Below are 12,170 nucleotides of genomic sequence, written 5' to 3'. Positions count from 1 at the left end.
TAAAATTTCTCTTTCCCTTAAAATCAAATGAGGATAAAACCGGTGCGTATGTTATGCCAGTTAAAATGAAAGTGACAATCCTTTATCTTTAGATGAAATGTGTACAGTACTGGCCAGACGAAGGATGCATAGAATACGAAGACTTCTTAATAACAAATCGAGGGACAGAGTATTTTTCGGACTTCATCATCAGGAAATTATCCATACAGAAAGTAATCAATCGAACAACCGCAGACTTTTGTAATAAACCAAAAAATGTTCCCCATATGAATTTCAAAAAACGTTTCACTTTTCAAAGTAATAATAAGTACCGGTTTCCTTCTATAAGAATCCCCCGTCAAGCCACTTGGTTGTTATTGATGAATAAATAAGATAATACCTATGCCCCAAAGTATGAAGATGCTGCATTTCATTGAATCATAATTAAATATCTCATATGAGCTCTTCAAAATCAAACTTTATTTTTATAACTTTTAACTTGTATAACTTTTTTATCAGTATGTTTCAACCGTTTTCAGAGACACGAGGAAGAAAGAAAGTTGTTCCATTTTCATTTCACTGCTTGGCCAGATAAAAAAGTGCCAAAATATGCTTCGTCACTGGTTAATTTCCATTATAAAGTGGAAACCACCATTGTGAAAGAGAATGGTCCGGTTATTGTTCACTGCAGGTTTGCATTATAAGTCTTTGTATATAGATAAAAAAAGTATTTTTTTAAGTAATATTCAATAAACACGTAATTTCATAATTTATTTGAAACAAAACATATAGGTTTGTCAAAAAATAATTCACTGGTAGTTAAAGCAAGCTTATTAGCAATTAAACGCATTCAAACGTTGATACATATAAGGCAGAGGGTATTCTTTTCTTCATATTGATTAATAAATTTAAATAATAACATTGAAACGTTCATGTTTATTTTACTTTTCACCCCAAAAGTAAAAATACATCGTTTAACAAACAAAAGATTTATTTTGAGAATTTTGGGTATTATAAATGTAAAATTTTCACAACAAGATTTCAATGAAAATAGTACAAACACAATGAAGTAAATGTGTGGGGTTAATAACGAATGCCTTATTGTTATTTGAAAGCAAATGTTAGTGTTCATTGAACTAAAAGAGGTTAGCGCACTCGCTTCTCACCAAGGCGACCCGGGCTCGATTCCCGGCCTGGGCGCATGTGAGTTTGGCTAGTGGTCACCAAGCTGGACAAGTGTGTTTTCTCCGGGTACTCCGGTTTCCCACACGGCACAAGGCCACATTCTCGTGTGACTTAGTATAAGCTATCATAGCTTTCTTCACAATTATTGTATAACTATATAAGGTTTTAACTAAAATTAACTGTTTATTTCCAATGTCACTCGTTTGCCACATGTATTATTTTGATATGTATGTTTCTAGCGCCGGTGTCGGACGGACGGGAACATTTATAGCTTTGAATGTATTGTCTGAGCAAGCTACCACAGTGGGATATGTGGATCCCGTGGGTTGTGTGAACACACTGAGAAGACAGAGGGTCAACATGGTCCAAACCTCGGTAGGGATAAAACAATATTATATAGAGGCAAAGAAGGTAAATCATATTAATTATACGTAGTTTAAAGTGCATTTACAATAAACAAAAATCAAAACTACCTTTTTGCACTCCATTTGCCCGCTAAAGGTCAAATACATGTTATAGTATTTTCCAAGAAAGAGCGAATTAGTTACAATTTTGAAGATTTAAAAAACAACCTTCCCCCAACATTTCACTTTCTCTTGTTATACTTACTAAAATAAAATAGATTTGGTAATAATGTTATAAATCCAAATCTCAACAAGCAAGCAGTAAATCTTCACATTTACACAGGACCAGTACATATTTTTGCACATGGCGCTTTTGGAAACGTTGATGCTGTCTACGTCGGCTCTACCCGCGTCGAGTTTCCTGAGAGCGTATAAAGAACTTCTGGTCTTCGACAAGACCCTAAGGAGCCGGGAGATCGATGTCAAGTTCTCTGTAAGTCACAGTTATCAAATAATTATTTTAATTTTTCAGAAATTTGAGTATATATTTTTAATTTGTAATTTTCTCATAATTCTTCTACCACTTTGTGTTAATTTTCGTTTCTGTAATGGTAGTATATCACAACAGTATTTCGCATAATAATTTGCGTTATTTTAGTTGCATATATGCTATTTAAATTGATAAATAAGTTTATTCTTAAAACAGCGGATGGAGAAAATGTCACCCGTGTCTGATGAATGTCAATACGTGAGTGCAAAAGAAGTGAGAAACAGGAACAAGAATCGATATTCAAACATTCTCCCAGGTATTTTTGTTTTTATGTGATGCGTTCTTCTTTGGTGCACTGAAATGATTCACAGAAAATGAGTTATCATTTAAATAGTTCTTATTAAAAAGCTTATTAATGTTTACTTCAAATGTGATTGTTTTACAGTTGCGGACCACATGGCATTTTTGACTCCCTCTGGTAAGAAGTCTGAACCTGATTACATCAACGCTGTATTCTTACCGGTATGTTGTGTATATCCTTACACTAAAAAGATATGCATTGACTAAAATGTTTGAATGCGTTTTGTGGAAAGTACTCAATTCGATGGCTTGTAATGAGAATTCTGTACTGTCTTAGTTTGGAATGTATTGTTTCTTAAAACTGTTTCTGATATAATGGATATAACAATATGGTTATCTTATGACTTACATTTCACCACCAAAAGACGATGAACAGCTCTAATGCTATAATACACTTTAGGGCTACAAGAAGAAGGGAGCGTTCATCGTCACCCAGACACCTCTAGAAGCGACCAAGACCGATTTCTGGAGACTGGTGGTTGAACACAATGTCCATACAGTCGTCATGATGAATAACAAGAGTATGATGGAGGTGAGGTCCTTTAATTTGGTTTAGCAATATTTATTTACCCAGTACCACCTTGTATACATTTAAGGATTGAAGATAAGGTCGCTGTGGCTTACGTAGATATATCTAACTTCTTTTTTGAAAATTGATTTTCTTGAAAATGGTAATGCTATGTTAGTTTTTAGATTCAATTGAAACGAAAATGATAGAAACAAAACGTTTCGAACAATTTGATTTATTAAAGAAATAATCAGGTACCAATTAGTTTTTAAAATACACATCAATGTCAGGACCTGATGTGTTTATCAAATATCTTGTAACAAAATTGATTTTGGTGACATACAAGTGATATGTCAGTGCTAAGATTTTGCAAATTGATTATGAAAGAAACGAAAAAGTCAACTTTGCCGTTTGGCATATCCCTTCATGGCTTTCATTTTCATGCCTCTAACCTAGATTACAGTATTGGCAATCGTTCTTTTTAGGAAGGCGAGATATACTGGCCTGAAAGTGAGAACCCGGAAACGTATGGAAACATGACGGTTGCCAAGACATGCGAGGAATGCGAGAATGGATTGAGAAAAATAACGCTTGACTTGAAACGGTTTGGAAAGGTGATAAGATTTTTATATCATACATTGATTTGCCCCCTCCTCCTACTGCTCGTCACCATCATCATCATCATCATCATCATCATCATCATCATCATCATCATCATCATCATAATCATCATCATCATCATCATCATCATCATCATCCTCATCATCATCGGCAGTTCATTTGCACAAATGAAATATTTCTTTTTAAAATCAAATGCTAACAACTAAGGTGGAGGGGGCGAACGGAGAATGTGGTGTGAAAACGGGAAATAATACGTAAGTATTGCTTGTTTCAGACACGGAAACTTCAACAAATACAATTTGAAGATTGGCCTGATGATTCAGCGTTGCCCTCTTCCCCTAAGGATGTTATAAACCTCCTTGATACGGTTCAGTATTGGCAACATCAATCAGGAAACAACCCTGTTCTTGTGCATTGCATGTAAGAGAACTATTTTGCTATTTTTAAGAAGTAACGCAATTACTCAAAAATGATAATTCGTTGAACCGATTAGTTATGTCAAAAGAGTCCTTAAAAACTTCCGCTTCATAGATTGTAACCGATTATATACACATCAGGGGTTGCAATTTTGGTCAGGGATAGCAAAATAATACCGTTTTTACTCTTTCACTAATTAACCTGAAATGTTCAAATAAAGCAAAAGAAATGAGAACAAACCTGCGTAATGGTTTGTATTGTGCCGGCGGTCTTGGAGAGGATATCTATTGAACTAGACACATAATCACATAGTATAGATGGGTAATCCTTACTTTTTCATACCTCCAGGAACGGCGCAGACAGAAGCGGCTTGTTCTGTGTTGCGTCAGCAGTCTTGGAGAGGATGAAGATTGAACAAGACGTTGCTATTGCCCAGGTCATCAAAGAGATGAGGAACTACAGGGAACAGATTATCCCCTCTGTGGTGCGTATATATACTTTTACTGCACGTGTAACGATGTCAGTGAAAAGGATAATTTATCAACCATCAAACAATGCAAAATGTTAATTAAGTTTCTTCCATTTTGCGAAGATGCTATACTACAATATAGTGTTTGTTTCATGATTTGCTTTGGAGGTCACCTGATATTGATAACCGGAATTCAAAAGATATATCTGTATAAAATTATTCGTATCATATATTTTAAAAGATTGGGAGACATATTATTCAAAATAACACCACTTGTTTTCAGGACCAGTTTCAGTTTGTGCATGAAGTAGTCAAGGAATATATTCTGCAGAATGAAACCTACTCCAATTTCACCGATTGATGTCTACGGGCTATCGATCAATGGGACAATTAAAATGACAACCCCGACCTTGTTGTTAAATCTGCTTTTATGTATTTCCTTTTTATTACATTAATTACACATCATTCGTATATGTGCTTTTAAATATACTGAATCCCTCAATGACTATATCAAATTCGCGTACAAAAATTATCAGGAGTGGTGAATGAAGCTAAAGCTTAAAGATTGATGCCATGATGCACCCGTGTTAGCGATGAGGAAAATACACTTATGACGTCCTAGAGTTTTGAATTTTGAATTCAAATCCCAAATTTACAAATACTAGCCTGAAATGAAATTTGGAATTAACATTCATTATGAAAATTATTTTAATAAAACAACAGGCGATTTCAAATGATATATACATTACTATTGAATGCGATAAATAGTATAAATGAAATAACTACGATAAAAAATCCAACTTTACTTGTATTAACCTGGTTATTATCCCATGAAATGGTTTTCGTATGCATGGCATCGTCCGCGAATATGGGTCACATGGAGGAAGAAGTAATATTGTATTTATTAGCTAAGTAGTGTGCCGCATAACCAGACAATCATGTTTACCTTGAAATGTGTATTTGAAGTATCGCAAATTAAATAATACACGTCATGAGCAAGTTTAGTTTAATGCGTTCATATACTATTTGATAAATCTCTTTTTTTATGTGAGATCGTAACTTGCTTTGCATGACTTTCTCGCTCGTTAGGTCACAATGTTATATAATGTGAACCACTTAATTTGATGTTGATCTGTATACATGTAAATAATTGTATCGCAAATTAAAGTAATCACACTTTAACAAAGTTAAGTTTCATTGCGTTCACCTACTAATAGAGAAATGCTGTTTTTCGTGATGACGTTACAGGACTCTTTCGCTCACAACGTCACACGAGTGTATTTAATGTTTAGTACTTAATTGATGTAGATCATTTTGATATGCCTATATAATTGTATTATTGTGTGTACTTAATAAACATTTAAATCGTTTCGTTGTTATGCATCATGGGCGCAAAATGTGTGTCCTTGAATATCATGCCTCAGCTATAATTTGTTAAACATAACAAATTTTCTGTTTCTTTTATGCATATTTTCGGAGGTATATTTTATAATATATTCTCAATAAACATCTTTTAATAACGCAGACTTTCATATTTGTGGAAAAGCATCTTTCAGTTTAAACATTTTATCAACATTTACCATTAAAGTTGCATTCAAATTAAATGGAAAAACGCATAATTTCAATGACTTAATTACACTGACCAAATAATTCTGGTCGCAATGTACTTAAGGAAGAATTTGAAAGGTCAAAGGTGTAAACAAAACAAATGTTAATTTACAGTGAATTTAAAGAGGTTATTCATGATTTTGAGTTGTTTTCGTGGTATTTTAACTCTCGTTGTTAGAGATAACTCTGATTTGCTTGTAGACGCGATATGAAGAGTGACGAACAAGCTTCGTTGTTGACATTAAGCGTGTTTCGGAGAATTGATGTATTGTATAAAAACATTAGCTTTAAACTCTTAGGACTGTAATAACAATGTTAATACATATAAACACGTCGATTTTCATTTACTCTTTAAAACTTCAATTTCATTGTGTTAAACGTTAATAAATGGCATTTGTGAACTACAAAAAAATAATGATTGAGATAAAATCAAATCCCGCGCTCCTTCCTCAGTATTAAAAATATGCTCGAGTTATGCAAACAACTTGTGGTTTGTTTCAATCCTCCAACAATATTCGTTCGGCATTTGTCCAAAAGTATATGTTTCAAACCTTCTCCCTTGATTCCATGATGATAAATAAATCAAATGCTTGTATTGTACATAATCATGTTTACCTTCTTTGAAGATATTTGAATTAGTTTGTTCTACAACAAAGTCATTCATTGTCACATTAATCACAGTAAGAGTACACTTGACCGGAAATGAAAAAAATCTGAAACTTCGTTTTACACACATAATCATGAATCGCCACAAACATATAATAACGATGTTTAATTGATTAACCTTTCTAGCTACTAGTGTGGCTACATAAATAAATTAAAATCGCGTGCAACTTCGTTGTAGTGAAATCCTACCTTATTCCTATCAAAATGGATTTGCAAGTGTGTTGGTTTTTTACTATCTATATAGATGATTTCTTCGTTTTGTTGATTGATTTGGCATTACACAATCGACCATAATTGTATATATTTGTCAGACATTTGACAATGACTGCTTAACAAGAGTGACGATTTGGCCAAATATCGCACACCTTAATATCTGGAGAAACTAGGGAATATACTGCCAAGAAAGTCATTGGTTACTAAAAAAACGGGTAGTTGTTAAGGAAGAAAGGGATTGCTGAAGAATTCCATGGTTGCTTAAGAATGTAATGTTAGAAACGAAGTACGCATTTGTCGTTGTAGTCAAAGCTTACTACGAAAAAATGTGTTTAATAATATAGTTGATGATTGCTAAGTAGGTCCATGAATGTTTAGGCAATAGATGGTTGCTAAGGAGAAAATTACTGCTAATAATTTCATAGGATTCTTAGATCAAATACGCTTCGAAGTAAGTTTGAAGTTGTTTTGCTAGCTGCTTAGGAAAGTGATGGTTACTATTGAAAAACGGTAATTTGAATGAAGTATAAAAAAGACTACTAAACAATATACATTATATAAGCTGTGGCAACAACCCTATTTAACGAACAAAGAATTAATGTTTATCCTTATTTTAATAAGTAATTTGATTTTAAAGGTCATTTTCTGATTGCAACTCATCTTAATCTGTATCTTTAAAAATCAGAATTGAAATAACAACAACAGAAAACATATACATGTAACAATTGCTAATGACACTTAGCCTATTATTATTAAATACCCATTAAATGTGGATTTTTTGTATACTGATGTTTCGTTTTTCATTGATCAGTTTATTGTTTCTTCATAACTAAAGGTTGTTCCTTATCAAACGTTTTTTATAGTTTTGTTTTACAATAATAATGTAGACTGGTCCATTTTGATCACGTGATCTTCCACGGTACAACACTGGAATCTATTTAAGAATGACGTCTGTTTCCATGCGACGTCAATAAGCAGGACATCTCAATTTTAAATAAATAGAACAGCATGTCTGGTATAAACCTAGAACAGTAAAATGTTTTAAAATAATATTTAAGCAATGATAAAGACGTCGTTGTTGTTCTTTCGAAACGCAAACAATTTCGAGCTCGCTCCTGGTACAAACATGAAAAACATCTTATAAAAACCTTTAAGTTCAAGAGTGTCCTTGACCTATCGACATGGATTTTATACGTGACAAGCCGTCGTCTCATGGTGAACACTTTAACCAATTTCTTTTTAAAATCACCCAATGTATGGACTTATTGTGGCTCGAACAAGTCAAAATCGGACAGATGCACACACGCACAAACGGCGTGACAAACATGCCACCATTATGTTAACTATGTAGAGCTCATCACAAGCAGTTCCCAGTTATAAAAAAGGTTGACATTCAACTCGATTAAAGCTACGCCATTTCAATACACACCCTTGCTTACCATAAACCGAAACATAATGGAATCATTTCAAGTGAGTGAGTGAGTGAGTGAGTGAGTGAGTGAGTGAGTGAGTGAGTGAGTGAGTGAGTGAGTGAGTGAGTGAGTGAGTGAGTGAGTGAGTGAGTGAGTGAGTGAGTGAGTGAGTGAGTGAGTGAGTGAGTGAGTGAGTGAGTGAGTGAGTGAGTGAGTGAGTGAGTGAGTGAGTGAGTGAGTGAGTGAGTGAGTGAGTGAGTGAGTGAGTGAGTGAGTGAGTGAGTGAGTGAGTGAGTGAGTGAGTGAGTGAGTGAGTGAGTGAGTGAGTGAGTGAGTGAGTGAGTGAGTGAGTGAGTGAGTGAGTGAGTGAGTGAGTGAGTGAGTGAGTGAGTGAGTGAGTGAGTGAGTGAGTGAGTGAGTGAGTGAGTGAGTGAGTGAGTGAGCGAGCGAGCGAGCGAGCGAGGGAGGGAGGGAGGGAGGGAGGGAGGGAGGGAGTGAGTGAGTGAGTGAGGGAGGGAGGGAGGGAGGGAGTGAGTGAGTAAAAGAGCGAGCGAGCTGGTGAGTGAGTTTATATGTTATCACGGTCATTTATCTAAACAACAGGAAAATAAAACGATAGCATCAAAATCTGTTTTTAGCAATTATACCTGGACCACTTATATTAAGTTTCTGATTTAGTATTTATAAACTAGAAGTTGATTATTACATTTTCTCTGCATTAATACTTCACCTTTCGGGGGCCTTTCTTTTAACTGTTGTTTGTACCGGTATCGCACTAGGTTATCACAACATCGAGATTTTCTCTTTCTCTTTTACATAACAATAAAGTTATCGTACTTAAAAAATCGTCTTTCGTTCGCGTGCCATTAGGTCTCGTAACTTTCACGTACTGATTAAGTGTTCGTAATCATGGCCGCCGTATTCGGCATCCTTTATAGGCAGCGGAGAATTCGTGCTCAACGTCTTTAACCCCGAATCTTACATTGGCCGGGTATCATGACCTAATAAGACTTAATATTGAATCATTTATGATTCCAAATGAACAGGGGACGCAACTGATGTATATGCTATTGCAAAATATGGTTTTGGTTATATATCTTTGGGTTCATTCATGACTTTTAGCTATGTCCCCACTATATGCCAAAAATCGAAATACAGCAAAAGATCAGCTAAATTAATGATGAATATGAAAAGCGTGTACATTATTCATAATTTGCATTTAATTATCAGATGATGACTTGTGTACATCGACAGTCTTGAAGAAGAATTGACAATGATCGTGTAGTTTACGAAATCCTGGTCTGTCTGCTGTATAAATATATTTTTGGATATAAGTTAAAACACCTGAGTAGATATGTATGTAATGCTCATGTTATTGAATAGCAGGATTTGAATGACTCAATTACAAATATTATGTTAAAGTAATCACTTCTAACAACTTCATTTTTAAATGATCTTCAGTTACACAAATTAATCGCCACGGAACGAAGATAACGTTTGAAATTTAATTGAAGTAGTTACAGATCACTCTTCCTCCTAACTAACTGTTGAGAATGATATTTTCAAATCATAATGCAGACTTACGACTCCTTAGCGGTTAAGCCTGTCCCTGTTATTTCTATTGTGTACATAGTAATTTCATATCTTTGATCAAAGAAAAAATGTTATGAAATCTGGATATAAACTGGTCTTGGTATGAGAATTGCTAAAGACTATATATATAAGTTTTCGATTAACCTTCATTCATGAAATAAAGTACAAAGGAAACAAATGCTTTACTTTTCTCCAATTAAGGTTCCCTAAAACAGATGTCGAGCGGAGAAATGCGGCTATGGCTGTTCACATTCCCAACCGCATTCCTATGGTCCTTGGTTCAGTTGAAATCACGTGGGTCCCCATCACCTTCCCTTCCGACAATAAAGCATCCTATGTCTATAGGAATGGGTTCCACGCATTGAGCATTCAAGCAGTTGTGTGGGCATTAAACTTAGTTTTTGTATCAATTAATACATAGAATAACCATATTGAAAGGCTTAACTTAGCTGATGTTAAATGTATTGTATCAAGTATAAATAATACTTTCAGGTAGTTACATTGTATAAAATGGCGCATTTTTTATGTGCATTAAAAATCGGAATTAAGTTGCTTGAGAAATGATTACCAGTGACACTGAGTATTATCAACTAGACAAATAGACTCCCTGCATGGCTCATCAAGTAACCGTTAAATGCGTTTTTGAGACAAATTGTCAAACAGTTTTAAACTTAAACGGCATTTAAAATATCACAAATCTGTCCTGGGTTTGTTTGCGTTTTTATTTGTATCCTGTAAGAGAACGTGCCGTTCTTAATTTGACCTTAAATTTGATGAAAAATTGAGAAAATTGTAGGCAAAAGTTATTCACTACAATCGGATTATGTATTTCAGATAGATAGCGTTTAGTGTGTTTTTTAATTTTATTCAACTTCCAGTCTCGTAGCCTTTTGCTCTTGTTATATAAACTTATGTTTTGGGCTAATTTAACTTAAAGCTTTAGTAGTAAAGAAACATGTTTTTCTGCAACAAAACGCGGGGACCGAACCTCGAGAACAAAAAGAACCAGATTCATATCTATTTGTCGCATTTGTATGACGAGATTTACCCTCGGGGCAAACATGTGCACATAAACGCAACAAACAACAACACGGGTGTCATCGTGTTATCGAGCCTTGAGGTTGGTATTTTTCCGTGGGTTCTTCATGTCATATAAACGCAACAAATGGTTTGCTCTTTCGAGGGTATTTCTATGTTTCTCGGGAGTATTCAGTATATGATTGACAAATAAAGCAGAAAAAAAGAAGGAAATTGTTAACATAGTCTCATTTAATATGACATTAAAGAATAAGAGTAGCAGTGTATACAGATATTGTAGTATTAGCTTCATCATTTTGTTTAGTTTTTGCATACTTGATAAGATTTATCTTTTGCGCTTAATCTTTATTTAGGATTGTTGGGATAAGAGTGAGGTTTGTGCACTTAAACTGGTTTAAACCCCCAGTAAATTAACATTTTACTGACCGTTCCAAGGCGGTACCTAACAATCCTTGATAAACACACCTAGTTTTTTTAATATATTATGTATGTATGCACTGTGCTGCTTGTGGAATTTGTGCACTTCTATCATGTTTCTTGTTTGTGATTTTATGTTATAAGTCTTTGGCGTGTACCCAGTGCCATTAAACCGGGTTTATGTTTTGAACTTTTTGCTACTGAGCTTGTTTCTGTAGCTTTTTGCATATATATTCTTTTAAAACACATTTATTTTGGCATTTTATTAAAATTTTAAAAATTTCAATTGCCATATAAACACGGCCTTTATCGTACATAAAGGCAAGTTTTCGGCTGCATTGTACTTAAAGGCTTACAGTGGAGGTTGATCAGTGCGTAGGTAAGATCTTAATCGTGTTAAATAACACTAGTCGCACTTTGTTAATTGCAACCAGTGTGGGCGGGCAAATCAAGCCAAACACTAGGATAATTATAGGTTATTTAACAATGTTCTGTTGAATACAGATTTATTATCGGACGCCTGGCCGCTCGTCAAATATGACTTTCCAAGCTGTGTACGAGTCCAAATATATTCCGTAGTGTACAGAACAATGTTAAATGACTTTTTTATTCTAGACCTATAAATATTATCCCAAATATATTCTGTTCTGTACAGAAAAAGTAGAATAATAATAATAATTATAATAATAATAATAATAAAAAAAATAATAATAATAAATAAATAAATAAAAGACCACGTTGATAGTAAATTCAGTCATAAATTAAGTAATATAGAACTAGGTGCGTTTAGCCTCTTATGACTAAAAATATTTGCCACATATGACAGAAACATAAAGGAGCTGACCAAAGA

At 34.3% G+C, this 12,170-nt stretch overlaps 1 protein-coding gene across 1 annotated transcript in view; it reads left to right on the top strand.

Annotated features, from left to right (window-relative positions):
* LOC128215482 (receptor-type tyrosine-protein phosphatase mu-like) overlaps positions 1 to 5,742 on the top strand; it is a 29,065-nt gene extending 23,323 nt beyond the window's left edge. The window contains exons 13-23 of the mRNA XM_052922165.1: positions 93 to 212; positions 519 to 670; positions 1,404 to 1,539; positions 1,852 to 2,001; positions 2,215 to 2,314; positions 2,444 to 2,520; positions 2,759 to 2,890; positions 3,352 to 3,480; positions 3,762 to 3,907; positions 4,253 to 4,388; positions 4,657 to 5,742. Of these exons, the coding sequence (XP_052778125.1) occupies positions 93 to 212; positions 519 to 670; positions 1,404 to 1,539; positions 1,852 to 2,001; positions 2,215 to 2,314; positions 2,444 to 2,520; positions 2,759 to 2,890; positions 3,352 to 3,480; positions 3,762 to 3,907; positions 4,253 to 4,388; positions 4,657 to 4,734 (1,356 nt within the window). The 3' untranslated portion in view covers positions 4,735 to 5,742. The remainder of the gene's footprint in view (positions 1 to 92; positions 213 to 518; positions 671 to 1,403; positions 1,540 to 1,851; positions 2,002 to 2,214; positions 2,315 to 2,443; positions 2,521 to 2,758; positions 2,891 to 3,351; positions 3,481 to 3,761; positions 3,908 to 4,252; positions 4,389 to 4,656) is intronic.
* Positions 5,743 to 12,170: the final 6,428 nt, after the last annotated feature.

The sequence above is a fragment of the Mya arenaria genome, chromosome 13 (assembly GCF_026914265.1).
Source record: "Mya arenaria isolate MELC-2E11 chromosome 13, ASM2691426v1".
Lineage (NCBI taxonomy): Eukaryota > Metazoa > Mollusca > Bivalvia > Myida > Myidae > Mya > Mya arenaria.
This window is presented reverse-complemented; position numbering and strand designations above follow the sequence as displayed.